The following is a 15,779-nucleotide window of genomic DNA, read 5'->3' as shown; positions in this document are numbered from 1 at the left end:
ATGGTCCCAAGATCCTGGGATCAAGTCTAGCATTGGGCTCCCTGCTCAGTGGGGAGTCTATACTCCCTCTCCCTCTCCGCCCACCCGCTTGGGCACTCTCTCTCTCTCTTTTTCTCTTTCCCCCTCTCTCTCTCTCTCTCTCTCATAATCTCCCATTCTCTCAAATAAATAAATAAAATCTTTAAAAAAATAATTCTCAATCCTGAACCATGTAAATTTGCCCATTTGTTAAGAAATGGCACATGCTGTCTTTCCCAAGAAAGCTGGCCACACTTATTTACTTGGGCCCGGGGCAGGACCGAAGCCCAGGGCAGCATGGGTCTGGGCAGGCAGGGAAAAGGCACCCCCCAGAGCCGCCAGCCTTAGCCCCACACCCTGGGAGCCCACTAGCCTCCTCGCATGGAAAGGAAAGTTGTCTCGATTACCAGATGATTCAGCATGATTTGAGGCAGCAAAAATGTCTTTGAATGGGAAGAAAAAGAACAGGGTTCTGTTAGAATTTTTCACAGAACAATGAAACAGAAGTTTCAGTCTGAATGAATGAGCTAGCCATTGGAAAAGTCTCTGAAACATCCTCTGGTTCCTCATTGTCAACACAGTCCTAGCTCCTTGACCTGCTCCGACTGTGGCGGGCCCTGCCTGACTGCCATCTAAGTCTTTTCCACCCTGCAAGGCTCCTGGTGGGTGGCTCAGCCACCGCTGTTCTTTACAATCCAAAAGTCATCTTAGCAGGACACGGCGGTGGCCCTGGACCCCAGGTCTGGTGCTGGGCCCAGACTATATGCTCCATACACAGTTACTGAACTTAACTGTGCAAAATCCAATCCTGCAGCTCATCCTTTGATGAACCCCTGGAAAGAGCCTTGAGCTGGCTGGACAGGAGGATAGCAGCTCAAAAAAACAGAGGACAAGTAACCTGTCTTGGGACCAATGGTCTGGCTGTCAGCTGTGTGCGGAAAATAATCAGATAATAGTCCAAACCTCACAGCTGGAAACCAGGCCCGTTCTCTCACTGCCCAGTGCACATGGTCCTAGCCTGGGCTCTTCCCAGGATGCAACAGAAGCTTCTATCCTTCCAACAAATCTGCCCTTTACCCACCATCCAACGGCACTAATCAAGCACCACTAATCAAGCACCTGGCCAGGATGCCAAGTAATCCCTTGTGAGTGGTTCGCTCTCCCCAAAGTGGCCTGGGCCCCTCCTAGCCATGAGGCAGAGGCCAGGAGAGGGGGCACCACAGTCCCTAATGCTGAGAAGCTCCCCTGCCACCGCCCAGTTCCCTGCCCTTTGGCATGAGGGACCCTTGGGGGACACCAACTCTTTGAAGAACAGCTAATGAAGCTACTTCTCATCCAATAGTTGGGGGAAGAATAAGACGAACTCAATGGAAGACTGGGACCAACTTACGTGCTTAGGTGGAGGAAGGGAACCTGCTTCCAGGAATGGGGCCCAGCGAGGAGTCCAGAGCGGCGTGGAGGACAGACTGGGGGAGATGGCGCTACAGGTGCCACTCCTACCCTTTGCATCATCTTCCGGGACCCCTGTACCACAAAGCCCAGGCACCCACAGAGCTCTATCTATGGCCCAATCTCATGGCCACCAAGCTCAATTCCATCAGCTCAGCACTTTTGCAGAAAGGGTGGGTTGTTTTGCTTGCATACCACTCTTTCCACGGGTCATCTTGCCCACGCCCCCTCTTCCGGGGTCCTCTTGCACACTGTTCTATTTCCCTTTCCTTGTTGGTGTCTTCTCAGACCTCCTCTCTTGAGAAACTCTGTTCTGAGCATCACTGCCCTGACCCCACTTCATAGAGAAATCTGGAGCCAGAGGCCCAGTGAGCATGCGTGTGGGAGGGGAGCCCACTCACCCAGCTCATATGAGCCATGTGGGCTCACGTGGGGATGCCATGCTGTCCGGAAGGGCTCCTCCCCACATAGGATGGGGCTCAGGTCGGCCCGATGTAAAGTTATCCCCAAGTGCAGGCCAGGACACCACATAGTCCATCGTAAATTGCTGACCTGCTCCCCCTTCCTGTCCAGACTCTTGCTGTAGCCATAAGAGTCTTCCCTAACACTGGAGAACAGAATGTGCTTGGCTGGAGAGCTGGTGTCATAAATTGCTAATAACAGATTCTCAATCTGAAAAACAAAATAACAGAAAGCCTGACCCTTCCTTTCTGCTCCTCTCATCCTCAACACAGTTTCCTGCAAGGCCAAGAAGAGAAAGAAATGTCTCCTTTGGCCACAGAGTGGGAATCAATTCCTCCCCTCCCCAGGACCCCCAGGAGATCAGTCTCCTCACCAGCCTCTGCCATCAGGAGCACAAAAGCCAGGCCTACAGGAGCCTGTTCTGGGAATGTCTTTGTTTCCCAAAGTCCTCTCTCATTTCTAACTTCACTTTATCCTCAGATTAGCTGAATACCTGCTAAGTGCCAAGCACAGGTAGGAAGGTGCCCAACCCCCATTCACAGATGAGGGGTGGCCCGCTGGGGAGCAGTGGGGGGCAGAGGAAGCTGGGCAGTGGTTCTGAGGCTGACCCAGACCTCTGGGCTCACCCCAGGGAGGGCCCATAGCCAGACTACGGAGCCTGACTGGAGGCTGACTCTGTTCACAATCACCTGTCCTGTATGAGAGCCATCTGGGGGGAAGGGGACAGGAGTGGGGAGGCAAAAATGAGCAAAAGCCAGAAGCTACCATCTTTGGAAAGAACAATAGTAAAAGACAAATCTGAAAGTTCCCAAGGATAGATTACAAAACTGGGGGATCCCTGGGTGGCGCAGGGGTTTGGCGCCTGCCTTTGGCCCAGGGCGCGATCCTGGAGACCCGGGATCGAATCCCACGTCGGGCTCCCAGTGGATGGAGCCTGCTTCTTCCTCTGCCTATGTCTCTGCCTCTCTCTCTCTCTCTCTGTGACTATCATAAATAAATAAAAATAAAAATAAAAAAGAGATTACAAACTGTGTTCAGGATATAGATTATATGCAAATTGCATGTAAATATGTACATGGCCCTTGGACAAATCCACATGTCACTGCTGCTCCTTCTGCCCTGCTCAGACTCAGGCAGCCTCCAGGCTCCCTGACCAAGCTACCTGACCACCTCACCAGGGAATCCCAGGCCTTGGTCCCCAGCCCCATCTCCCAGCACTTCCCTCTACACCAGCTTCTCCTGGCCTCCTCTAACCTTGCAGCCACCTGAGAAACTGGAATGTAGAGGAGGAGGAGAGACAATGGGGCAAAGCCCCCACTGGGCACAGCCAAGGTGGCAGGTGAGAGAGGAGAGATGGAGAATAGTAGCCTCCACCAAGGTGAACATACTTCCAGATCTGGTCTTGGGACGGGCTCCCTGTGACTGTCAGAGGAGACCAGCCTCATCCCTGCAGATCCACAGTCAGCGTAAGATTAGGAAGCCCCACAACTTGCATCCCTAAAGTTCAAATTTCTCATCCACAAAAAGAGTTAAATACTATCTGGCCTCCCCACTTCCCTGGGTTTTCTCAGGCACCCGAAGGTAAGCCACCCGGAAGGAGAGGCACCGTGGAGAGAACAGTGTGCAGATGACCGGCCGTGACAAAGTGTCTGACTCCACATCTGGATTTCAAAACTGCAACAAACATCACCCGGGTGGCTGTCATTGTCCTCATCTGACTCTCTCGCCTTCTCCTAGGAGGAGTCAAGTCAAAACAGTCCTTCCCATGTTGCAGATGGGAGGAGTGAGTTTCCAAGAGATGAAGAGATAGGCCAGAGGGCACAAGAGCTGGAGCAGGGCCTTGGCCCCAGCTGCCCACCAACCCTCAAACACCAGCATGGCATCCAGAGGAAGAGGTGAGTGGGCCCCTGGGGGGCTTGTCCCCATGGGAAAGGCAGGACAGGGCCCCCACTGCCTGAAATACTGGGAGCCACAGCCCCTGTGCCGCCAGGTCCCCCTACAGTCAGACAGGCCTGGATGGTGCCCCAGGGAAGGCTACCTACCACCAGTCCTTTGGGACCCAGGCCTCCCGAGCCTCCAGGGGTCACTGATATGCCTGTGAATGGACAGCCTGGCCCATTTCCAACCTGACGATCATGGAAGGAAGACAGACTGCCATTTCCACATCACAGATACAGAAACCAAAGTCCAAAAAGGTTTATGACTTGGACAAGACAGAGAGGGTAATCCCAACAGTTCCCTTTATTGTGCAATTGCTGTGCATCAGGACATGGCACAACTTTTTCTAGAATCTTCACAGTATGTTGCCATAGGGGAGATGCCACTACCTCATTTTACAGGTAAGAAAAATGCAACTCAAAGAAATTAGGCAAATGGCCCAATATATCGTGACAAAATCCCAACGCTTCAAATCTGGAACTTTCTGACTATACAACACCATGGTATTTTCACTGAACTATCCTGCTTCTAAACTTAAGAATACTGGGACGCCTGGGTGACTCAGCGGCTGAGCGTCTGCCTTCAGGTCAGGGGGTGATCCCAAGTTCCGGAATCGAGTCTTGCATCCGGCTCCCTGCATGGAGCCTGCTTCTCCCTCTGCCTGTGTCTCTGCCTCACTCTGTGTGTGTCTCTCATGAATAAATAAATAAAATTTTTAAAAAATAAATTAATAAATAATAAATTGAAGAATATTCCAGAATGAGACTGAGTTATTCACAATGTCTTGGTGTGGGGAAGAGGTGGAAGAAAAAACCAAAATGACAACCAAAATTGGCACCTGATCCTGGCATAAGCTAGGGATGAGCCTGAACTCCCTCACCGCCATGCTGGCCCTTCTCAGTCTGTCCACCCCCACTCCACCCCCCACCCCCAGCTGTCATCCTCAAATGCCTGCAAGGCAGGCAGACATGCACTTTCACACTGCTGGGCTCTGGCTAGAAGACCCTTCCTACATTCTTGACCAGAAATCTCCTACATCTCACTCAAAGCCCAGTGCCAATATGGCCCTTTCTTTAAAAATCACTCCCTGGGGGAAAAAAAAAAATCACTCCCTGGGGCACCTGGGTGGCTCAGTGAGTTAAGTGTCTGCCTTTGGCTCAGGTCATCATGGTCCCAGGTCCTGAGATCAAGCCCCAAGTTGGGCTCCCTGCTCATTGGGCAGTCTGCTTCTCCCTATCATTCTGTGCTCACTCTCTCTCAAATAAATAAATAAAATCTTAAAAAAATTATAAGTAAAACAAAATTAAAAATCACTCCCTGATAATCCTCAAAGAGCTGATTGCTCCTCCAGGACATGCCAGAGGCTTTTGACATCCCTGGTCTCTGGTACTTGACTAGACTCCAACCAAGTATTCGTTTACCTGTGTATTCCTCAGGCTCCGGCTAGGTTTGAGCCCCAGGGACATGGACAATAACAGCCTTCTCTAATACAGCCCTTGCTAGACAACAGATAGCACACCAGACATTTCCTCACACACTTGACCATCACACAGCCCCATGAGGCAGTGACAATTATCACCCCCACCTTATAGATCAGGAAACTGAGCCTCAGACAGGCTAGGTTACTTGTACGGCACCAGACCACACAGGCAGTCCGGCTCTTGAGTTGGCCTGCCCATGCTGGTCCTGAATTACTCTTGCTCGCCTCCCCATCCCTAGCGTGGTGCCTGGCACTCAGTAAAGGTTTGTTTTATAAAAAGGTATGGACGGAGGAGGGTGTTGTCTCACCTCACCCACCTCCAGCCCCCAATCTCACCTGGAATTTTTTTTTTTTTTTTTTTTGAGACAGCGTGAGCATGCAGGATGGGAGGCGAGAGGCAGAGGGAGAGAGGCCCAACCAGGCTCTGCCCCCAGCGAGGAGCCCAACGTAGGGCTCAATCCTACAACCCCGAGATCATGAACTGAGCTGAAATCAAGACTCCCAAGCCCATGGGATCCCTGGGTGGCACAGCGGTTTGGCGCCTGCCTTTGGCCCAGGGCGCGATCCTGGAGACCCTGGATCGAATCCCACATCAGGCTCCCAGTGCATGGAGCCTGCTTCTCCCTCTTCCTGTGTCTCTGCCTATGTCTCTGCCTCTCTCTCTCTCTCTCTCTCTCTCTCTCTGTGTGACTATCATAAATAAATAAAAAAATTAAAAAAAAAAAAAAAGACTCCCAAGCCCAACCAACTGAGCCCCCCCAGGCACGCCCCTATCCAGAATTCTTTGGTCCAGGTCTCCCTGCTTCTGGTGCATCACTCCTGACATTCAGTGCTTCTTTCTTCCAAAAACGTCCCAGGGCTTTTTCTAATTCTTCCCTGAGCACCACTAGCAGAGGCAGGGGGTCTTACTGTCTTTCCAGTGGGAACCTGAGACTACAGTGGCCTCCTGGCCCATGGATCTGCTCAGAGGCAGGTCTCCTGCCTATGGGGCGAGTCTCCTGCCTATGGTGCCTCACCCAGACTGGTCTTACCTCTGCCTTAAGCAAGAAAAAACAAGCACCAAGTTGGGGGGAGGGGTGTTGTTGGGAGGTCAGCACCTGCCCTCTCCTCGATGCCAGCACCCGCTGGCTGACCTGGTCACTGGTCTCTGGCTAGGCCTGAGAGCCAAGGAGAGGGGGGCTGCTCCCCGGGGCCAGAGAGGAGGAGACAAGAGGCCCTTTGTGTCTGCAGAGCTCCTGAGACACCTGTTCTCCCTCCTGCTTGCCTGTGGCCTCCCTCCCTCCTGGCGGGCCTGTGTGCAGCCTTGTTTACCCTGCAGCCCTGGCAGCCAGGCCCAGCCTGCTCCCAGTGTGGGGCTCCAGCAGCCCCTGCCAGCACCTGCCCAGTCCTGGCAGCCCCAGGGGCCAGGGGCCAAGCACAATCACCCTGCTGTTGACACAGTTGTTGATTTTCAGGAGGGCAGGGAGGAAGGGGAGAGGAGGAGAAGCAGCAAAGGCATCTGACGCCAGCCTGGCTAATTTGCAGTTGGTCCTAGCAATCCCGCAGGCCTCCAGCCCCAGCTGCCTGGAGAGGCTGGGGCTCCCGACCTGGGCCACCCGGGCCACATACCACAGGCAGCCCTGCACACACCCCGGGCGTGTTGGCGCCGCCCCCCCACCTCCCGGCTTGCCCCAGTGCTAGCACACCTGACTCAGGGCCAAACAAGGCCCCAGGTTGCTGGGAGCCCCGAGCTACCCTGTCTTCAAGGGCCTACCACACCCCCTCCCTCCAGCATCATGATGTCCTCTCGGGCCTTGGGGTGGGTTAGGGCCACCTAACTGACATGCCCTTGGAGACCCAGGCAGGGCTCCTAGGAGACCTGGAGGGATCTGTCCTTACAATCTTCTCTCCTTTCTGTCTTGTTCTTGCCGAGCGATCTCCTCCTCACCCTCCGGGTCTTTGGGTTTCCTCTTCCAGGGAGCCTTCCCTGACTGCCCAACTCCTCGGTCCTCCTGAAGCACTACAGCCTGCACTTCCCCACTCCACTTGTCAGTAACTCATGACTTACTTCTCTTTACCTTCTCCTCACTACCACGTGAGGCTGTGCTGGTCTCTTAGCCCCAGCACAGCGAGGCACCGCTGCGAGGCAGTGCTCCCTGCAGATCCACATGGCTGCGTGAGTGGCCTGAACAAACGTCCCCTCCACCTCCACCCCGAGTTCCCACTCTGATAGTCACCTCCTGAATGACTAGGGCCCCATGGCTGGTGGAAAGGCTTCGAGAACGACCCACCAGCACATGAACCTAGATTGGTAAATCCACTTAGCCGGTCCTCTCCTCCAAGATCAAAGTACAGGACCTTGAAGGACAACAATGGGTGAATTTTGTGCATGAAGGAGGGAGAAAGGAAGGCAGGGGCGCAAGGAAGACCTTGTGGGTTGGAGGCCGGCAAAAGGGTCTGAGGCAGAGGCTGCCGTCAGGTCAGGAAGGAACTCGAATCTTCCCCCTATGCACCCCCACACACCTGTCAGTCTTCCCAAGGTCCTATACCCATAAGGAGGTCCCTCACTCCTGCGGCCACCTGGCTGCTAGGGCCAACTGTCCCAATAGGACTCAGGTGGTGTTAGTCCAGCTCCACAGACCCTCACTAAACTGCCCACCACACGCACAGACACGCTCACCCCCAGGGCCTCCCCTCAATTGTTTCCCCAGTCTCCCAAGTCAATCGATGCCCAAAAAGGGGTAACAGCTTCCACCCCAATCACTTCCCAAATTTGGGGCGTCATTTTGAGGAGAATGGATCTAAGGCTAGGCAGAGCTGGTAGAGAGAAGGGAATTTACATTATAGAAACCATAGGTCATGGGCAGCCCAGTGGCTCAGCGTTTAGCACCGCCTTCGGCCCAGTGCCTGATCCTGGAGACTCGGGATCAAGTCCCACGTCGGGCTCCTTTCGTGGAGCCTGCTTCTTTCTCCCTCTGCCTAGGTCTCTGCCTCTCTCTGTGTCCCTCATGAATAAATAAAATATTTTTAAAAAAAGAAGGAAAGAAAAAGAAACCATAGGTCCGTAATGTTCTGAGCCAGTTCCAACAGGGTCATGATGTACAGCTGTGCAGACTGCACTGCACAACACTAAGAGCCTCATCCATCCAGACTTGTATACTCATCACAACTTAGATGGCTGCAAAGTTCATCCCTTGACTTCCTCACACACCAAGGAGGTTTTCCTGCTACTCACCTCTATTCTAGGCAGGAAGTGACACAGATTCCCCCTCCTCCAACCTTTGACCCATTTCCTGGCTAGGGTACCTTGAGTGATGGCTCAGCCCTTTACCCCAACAATGACGAGAGGCCTCCCTCCCCCTTACCCACTAGCCCCACTTAGGGGATGCCATGCCCATGACTCCACCACTCCACCACTCTGCTTTCTCCAGCCCCTTACCCTGGCCAGACTCCCCAACATCAATCACTCCTGGTGAAAGGGTATGGCTGCAGATCCATGCTCCAGGTGACACTGCAGGAAAAGGAGGGAGAGAGGGTCACTGCCCACTGCTCTGCCCCTCCCTGGGTAGAATGGACTTGAAAGCCCAATCTTGTCAGGCACTTGGTCTGGAGAATTGAAGGTTATGGAGGAGGGATGAGAGGAAGGCCTCTGTCTGGTTCTCCTGGGCCTCCTAGTCCACTTTCCTTTCCTTCAAGACGTTGGTTGAATGTCCCCAGTCTCCGTGGGGCTCTCAGAGGCCAGAGGGGCTGACCAAGGTCTCTAGAATGCAGCCCCCCCCCCCAGCATGCGTGTGCACACGCGCGCACACACACACGTACACGTAAGCACCCCGGCATGCCTTTGCCAACCAGCCAGCAAGAGGGGAGCCAGGCCATCCAGAGAAAGTGCAGGGGCTGGCAAGGCCACTCCCTCTGCTTTCAATACCTCCCTATTAATTCTCTACTCCTCCCACCCCACCTGCTTCTGCAAGCCGCTGTACCAGTACCCAGGCCTCCTTCCAGCCCCTCCCCAATAACCTTTCACTTGGCCCTCTCTGCCCTTCCTTCCTTACCCAACCCACCCTCCAGAGACTGGCAGGAACCAAAGCCTCACAGGGATGAAGGAAGGACTTCAGCTCTTCCAATAGGGCTGGAGGTGGTTTCAAGAGCTTCACACCCCACAGGCAGAGACCTCTGCTCCCTCCACACCGAGGAGTGTACAGGGCCTGCCTTGCTTAGCCTGTGCAGCCAGGCAAGACTTAACTCTTTGGAGTCAGGGCGAGGGCACCTTAAGGCAGGATTTACTCCCTTAGCTGCCTCCTGCCAGGTGCCAGGGCCACCAGGAGGGTGTGAGCCAGGGGGCATGGGCCCAATCAACTGTCGTGCTGAAAGGGTTATAGGATTCTTCTCTTATTCCCACTCTTTTCCGTCCTGCCAGGACCCCTCTTTCTGGAGAATAATCCAGTGTGGGTCCCAACTTCCTGTCTTCCAAAGAAGAAACACCACTTTTCTGCATCTCTGCGTGTCGGTTCTAGATAATATTTTAAACCCTTCCCATTCTGATTACAAGAGTAATGCGAATCATTGTACTACCTTTGGGAACTAGGGAAACGCAGAAATAACAGAAATACGAGCCATAATTTTAAAAAAAGAAGTCATCAAAGGGTGGTCTAGGGTGGCTCCCCAACCCCACCAGCTACTAGAGCTGGGGATTGGTCTCTCTGGCCTGCTACCCGGCTGGCCTCCAAGTGGCCACCTGCCCTCATCTTGGACTTACAATGGCTAATGGGGGGGACAGAGACCCCCAGGAATTGGCAGCGGGGTGTGTCCAGAGTGCCAAGGAGCAGCACCCAGCCCCAAGGTGCCCCACTCCCTTTGTGGGGGTAAGGGAGGCCTGGACCAAGGCCCTCTGGGAACTAGTTCTCACCCTATCCAGTTCCACAGGCTGCACATTCCATTCTGAGTCAAGCAGGGGGCGGGGACTGGGGGAGGTAACAGTCTGGTCTCCTGGGGGTGGATCCCCCAGAAAGCTCGAGGCCCTGAAGGGATCAGCCCTAAACCACCAGGCCGGGAGGGAGCCCCAGGAGTCCGGCCCAGTCTGTGGCCCCTTCCCTTTCTCCTCTCCACAGACCAAAACACCAAAACTCTATCTTGGACATGTTCCTGGGGGTAACTCTAAACCTCCCCCCACTTCCAACCTGGCCACAATCCCCCAGGGATGCTTTATGGGGCTTTGGGTCAAGGCCACTTAAATGCTAAGGTTCTGGGCAGCCCGGGTGGCTCAGCAAGGTGGCTCAGCAGTTTAGCACTGCCTTCAGCCCAGGGCCTGATCTTGGAGGCCCCAGATCGAGTCCCTGCATGGAGCCTGCTTCTCCCTCTGCCTGTGTGTGTGTGTGTGTGTGTGTGTGTGTGTGTGTGTGTGTGTCTTTCATGAATGGATGAATAAAATCTTAAAAAAATTTATTTAAAATAAATGCTAAGGTTCTGCAGTGGGCAGGGGGTTGGGGGGTGGGCAGGGAAGTCTGAATACAGAATGTGTTGGAACTGAGTTCAGGTTAGAAGGCCTGTGTCAGGCTTCCCAGAGTGACAGAAAGGGCAGGGTAAAGGGTCTATTTAGGAGAAAAGGTGGAAGCTGGAGCTACTGTTCCCACTTCTTCCTCTATCACCCCATACACACCTCTACCCTCAAAACACACTCCCGGGCACCTCAACCTTTGAGTACACATCTCAGCAGCTGCATGCTCTTGGTGCTGACATGCCAGGCCACACACAGACACAAAGCATCCTGGGCCAGGCCCAGGCCTTGGACTCGCCTGCAGATGACCTTGGGAGGAGGTGGGGAAACCCCAGCCATTTCCTCCTCACCTCACAGCCTCTTGGAGGTCTGACCACTGTCCTGTCTGGGTCTGGGTGCATCCAGATCCTTCAAGACAGCACATAGTGGGGGGTGGGGGGAAGACTGGGCAAGGCCAGGGCCACAGGGCCCCTTGGCTGCTCCCAGATGAGGCAGGCCACAGAAGCAGGGCGAAAGAGCCAAGAACATGCCCGGAGCAGCAGGTGGCAACTGCCAGGTTCTATGCTGCGAGCCGGGCCAGAGTCCTGGGGGGCCTTCACCTTGAGGCCTGAGCAGGAATGGCCTCAGGGGTCTCTGGCTAGGTCCATGGGACAGAACAAGCACTCAGGCCCAACTAGACCCCCTCTCCCACTCCACCCACTCTTAGGAGGAGACCACCATGTTACTGCTGTTCAGAGAGTATTTGAATTTTGTAAAGGAACAGAGTCACACCTGACCTGAGAAGCAAGCAGAGGTTGAAGATGGTCCTGCTGAGCTGGCCTGCAACAGATTTCCTAATCAAGGCTTCCCAAGGAGCTGGAAGGAGGACTCCAAGGAAGAGGCAGCCAAAATGAAGGTGACCCAAGCAAAGACCCCATCTAGGGCATGCCCTCCTGCTTGGGAGCAGGGAGACAGAGAGAGGACAGGAGAGGTAAAAGCGATCTCCCATGGGTCCTGGTTCCTTGCCTGGTGAAGGGCACTGTGACAGCCTTCCTGGCTAACGTATCCAGGTTCCAGAAAGGAGACTAGCAAAGGGTGAGGACTGCAGCGCGTTTGGACAGGAGCAAACCCTCTTAAGCAAACACTGAGCACAAAAATAATTCCCATTCAAAGCACGATTTACTGTGGGCCTGGCTGGGCCTTCTCAGCACAGAGTCTTATTCAAAGGCTCCCCCTTCACCTCTGAATGTGGCTGGGGGAGGGGTAGGCAGGCCCAGTGATTTGAATTCCACTTTTTCCAGAGGCTTCCTGGCAACCTATTGAGAACTCCCCAATAAAGTACAATCTCAAAGCGCCCCTGAGGAAGGAGTAAACTAGTGTAGAGTGTCAGCTCCTCAAGGGCAGGAACATTTTTTTTTTAAGATTTTATTTATTTATTCATTAGAGAGAGAGAGAGAGAGGCAGAGACACAGGCAGAGGGAGAAGCAGGCTCCATGCAGGGAGCTAAACCGCTGAGCCACCCAGGGATCATCCCCAAGGGAGGAACATTAGATCCTCTACGGGAGCAGACCTCTCAAGCCAACACTTGTCTGACATGGGGCACCACTGCAGCCTTAATGGATATGAGCCTCCAGAGCTGTAAGAGTTTAAGTACTGTTGCTGTTACTGTCCCATTTCATGGGACATGACGGGAAAACAGAGACTCAGAGCTGTTAAGTGACGGACATCTCTCCCAGCTCTGAATTCTTTTTTTTTTTTTAATTTTTATTTATTTATGATAGTCACACAGAGAGAGAGAGAGAGAGGCAGAGACATAGGCAGAGGGAGAAGCAGGCTCCATGCACCGGAAGCCCGACGTGGGATTCGATCCCGGGTCTCCAGGATCGCGCCCTGGGCCAAAGGCAGGCGCCAAACCGCTGCGCCACCCAGGGATCCCCCAGCTCTGAATTCTTACTGGATACATCATGTTGTCCTGAATCTGCTAATTATCAGAGCAGCAAAATGTTCAGGGTGGGGATCTCCCCCACTAAGGAAAGAGGGGCTAAGGAGGAAGCTGGCCAGTGAGATGCTTTCAGAGTCCAGGTAGTATTGGAAATCGCCTTCACCGGTACTGACCCCAACACTCCTGATCACAAAATCTGAGTTGGGGATAAAATGCCTTCTCTAGGGCAGCCCAGGTGGCTCAGCGGTTTAGCGCCGCCTTCAGCCCAGGGCATGATCCTGGGGATCCAGGATTGAGTCCCATGTCAGGCTCCCTGCATGGAGCCTGCTGCTCCCTCTGCCTGTGTCTCTAACTTTCTCTCTGCCTGTGTCTCTCATGAATGAATAAATAAAATCTTAAAAAAAAAAAAAAAAAAAAAAGAATGCCTTCTCTAGGCAAGAGCAAAGAGTGGCTAATGAAACCCACTGGCTCCATCTCCAGAACAATTTGCCCTCCATTCCGAATCGAATCGGCCTCCTAGCTAGACTCTTCTGTTGCGCTCTCCTTCAAACTCCACTCTATTAGCAGCCAAAGTGACCTCTCTTTTTCACATTTTCCCCACTTACTAAAGTAATTCATGACCATTGTCAAAGACTGGAAGAACCAACAGAAGAAGGAAATAAAAATCACCCATTGTCCAGCACCTGGAATAAGCTCTATAAACATTTCGAGGCAGCCTTAGTCTTCTTTCCTTGTATTCATGCAGGATGGGTGTGCGCACAGATACAATTATCTGTACAAAATTAGTACTATACCAGATAGTTTCATATAGGGCTTTTTTTAAACCCATTTTATTATATACATTTTCCAAATCATAAGGTATTCTTTCTTTACCTACGCTTTTTGGGGTTTGAATTTTTTGGCATAGTTGATCTAGGTACATGGCACTACATTCAGGCAGGACAAAAGGGTCCCAGAGTAAAAATACCATCTTTCCTCCATCCCATCCTATCCCTCACCCATGGTTTCCCTCCCCGGGGGGCAACCCTGATTACCTGTTTCTTATATACTACATAATCTTTTAAAATCATCTATCAGACCATGTCATTCCCCTCCTTAAAACTCTCCCACGGCTTCCCATCACAATGGCCATAAAATCCAAGCTCCTAACCCGTCCTACCAGGTCCCGTGGGACCAGGCTCTCGCCCTCCCCTGATTTCCTCCAGCCACACTGCTGTTTGCAAACCCTGATCTGGCCTCAGGGATTTTTCATTCCCTTGGCCTGGAATCCTTTCTTCAGTCTTTGTGCAGCTGGCTCCTTCTCATCCTCAGGCCTCAGCTCAGCCATCCTCCCCCGACAGCAGCTTTCACTGGCCTCCATGTATGGCCACCCCTGCCGGCCTGCATGCACGCAATCTGTACCACACCACCATGCCTGCCGTAGCTCTTCCCCATCACGTAGGGTCTAATGTTGCCTTGGTTACTTACTTCAAGTTATTTAGCCCACTAGAAAGGATCCTCTATGAGGGCGGGCACGCTACCTGTCCAGTTCACCCCTGAAGCCGCACTGCCTGTACATAAGCATTTGATACATTTCTGTTAAAGGCATGAATGGGAGGAGCGTGATGTTGGTTCTCATCACTGAAAACCACCCACAGCCCACCAGCAGGATCTCTGAGCACCAAGCACCAATCTCCTGGCTGCCCTCCCCGCGGGCTGGGGCCTAGAGAATCAGAGAGAGGAAAGAGCAGCCCATTGTCCAGGCAGCATCCACCTGCTCCTCCCTCCTTATCATCCAGCTCATCCCTTAGTGGTGCTGTGCATGTGCAGAGTCCAGAATCAGACAAGGAGCTTGTGAAAAACCTGATTTCCTATAAAATACTCTTAAGTGTATGTGGAAAGTTGAAGGTCTACCCAGGCATCCAGTCTACTCAGGAGCTGGGATATTCCAGGTTCCCAAGTGAGCCCCAACAGCAGGTGACACAGATGCTACACAGGGAGCAGAGCTTACCCTGGGGAGCAGCCTCAGCTCATCCCACCAGACACCCCTCCTCAGCCCCCCCCCAGGGCCCCAGACACCTGGGCTCCTCTCTCTGGAAATTCACCCAGCCCCAGAGACACAAACACACATCCAATCCTGAGCCAGCAGCCCAAGCCAGGATACTCAGGGGACACCCTCGTGGAGAGACTTCCTTCCTGGGGCCTGATTTCCACTGAGAAAAGACTGCAGGTGGGCCAAGATTGATTTTTAAGAATGAAGGAAAGGAAGGAATGAAGTGCCTTTCACAAAAACTGTGAAGTAAAGGGGGGGCAAAAGGGGGGATGGTGAAAGACTTCACAAGGTGGACCTAGACAAGGAGTAGCGAGAATCTGAGGAGCCCAAATCCGGAAAGAGTAGGAAGTGCGAGGTTTCTTTCCTTCCCAGAAGTGGACAATTGTTATAACTGATTAAAGGAGCACAATCCCAAAGTGCCCTTCTCGGTTCTGTTCAAGGTCAGCCAAGTAATAAGGGCAAAAACAGCGAGCATTTCTCCAGCACTTACTATGTGCCACGCACTGTTCTGTGAACGCCAGATGAGCAAACCGTGGCACACAGCAATGAGGTTAAGTTGCTCAAGATCATGTCACCAGGGGCAAGATCTAGGACCTACTTCCGTTGCCCTGACTCTTCACCACCAGAGGCTTTCCGTGGTCCCACTAGGAGGGCCCTATCCTTCTGGAGTTCATGCCTTCCAAACCATTATCCCTCAACTGATCTGTTGATTCCAGTTTCAAAGATGTGCGCGTAATTCTTCTGCCCGTTGTGCATACGGGAAAAATCTGGAAAAGTTAAGGGACCCGCCTGAGCTCACGCTGCCCACTGGAGGGGAATTAGAACCAAAGTGGGGGATCCCTGGGTGGCACAGCGGTTTGGCGCCTGCCTTTGGCCCAGGGCGCGATCCTGGAGACCCGGGATCGAATCCCACGTCGGGCTCCCGGTGCATGGAGCCTGCTTCTCCCTCTGCCTGTGTCTCTGCCTCTCTCTCTCTCTCTGTGACTATCATAAATAAATTTAAAAA

At 53.0% G+C, this 15,779-nt stretch overlaps 1 protein-coding gene across 11 annotated transcripts in view; it reads right to left on the bottom strand.

The window, feature by feature from the left end:
• The window catches only part of SOX13 (SRY-box transcription factor 13), a 47,827-nt gene that overhangs the window by 29,667 nt on the left and 2,381 nt on the right, over nt 1-15,779 (bottom strand). For 2 of the 11 annotated variants that reach the window (XM_072759313.1, XM_072759316.1), the window contains exon 1: nt 8,766-9,318. The exons of 5 other annotated variants lie outside the window; for them this stretch is intronic. Coding sequence is in view for 2 of the 6 variants with exons in the window: in XM_072759309.1 (XP_072615410.1) it covers nt 11,597-11,808 (212 nt within the window). In the remaining 4 variants the exon portion in view is untranslated. Of the gene's footprint in view, nt 1-8,765; nt 9,319-11,596; nt 12,062-15,779 lie in introns of those variants that run through there. 4 more of the 11 variants (XM_072759317.1, XM_072759312.1, XM_072759309.1 and 1 more) reach the window with 4 other exon arrangements.

The sequence above is a fragment of the Vulpes vulpes genome, chromosome 5 (genome assembly GCF_048418805.1).
Source record: "Vulpes vulpes isolate BD-2025 chromosome 5, VulVul3, whole genome shotgun sequence".
Lineage (NCBI taxonomy): Eukaryota > Metazoa > Chordata > Mammalia > Carnivora > Canidae > Vulpes > Vulpes vulpes.
This window is presented reverse-complemented; position numbering and strand designations above follow the sequence as displayed.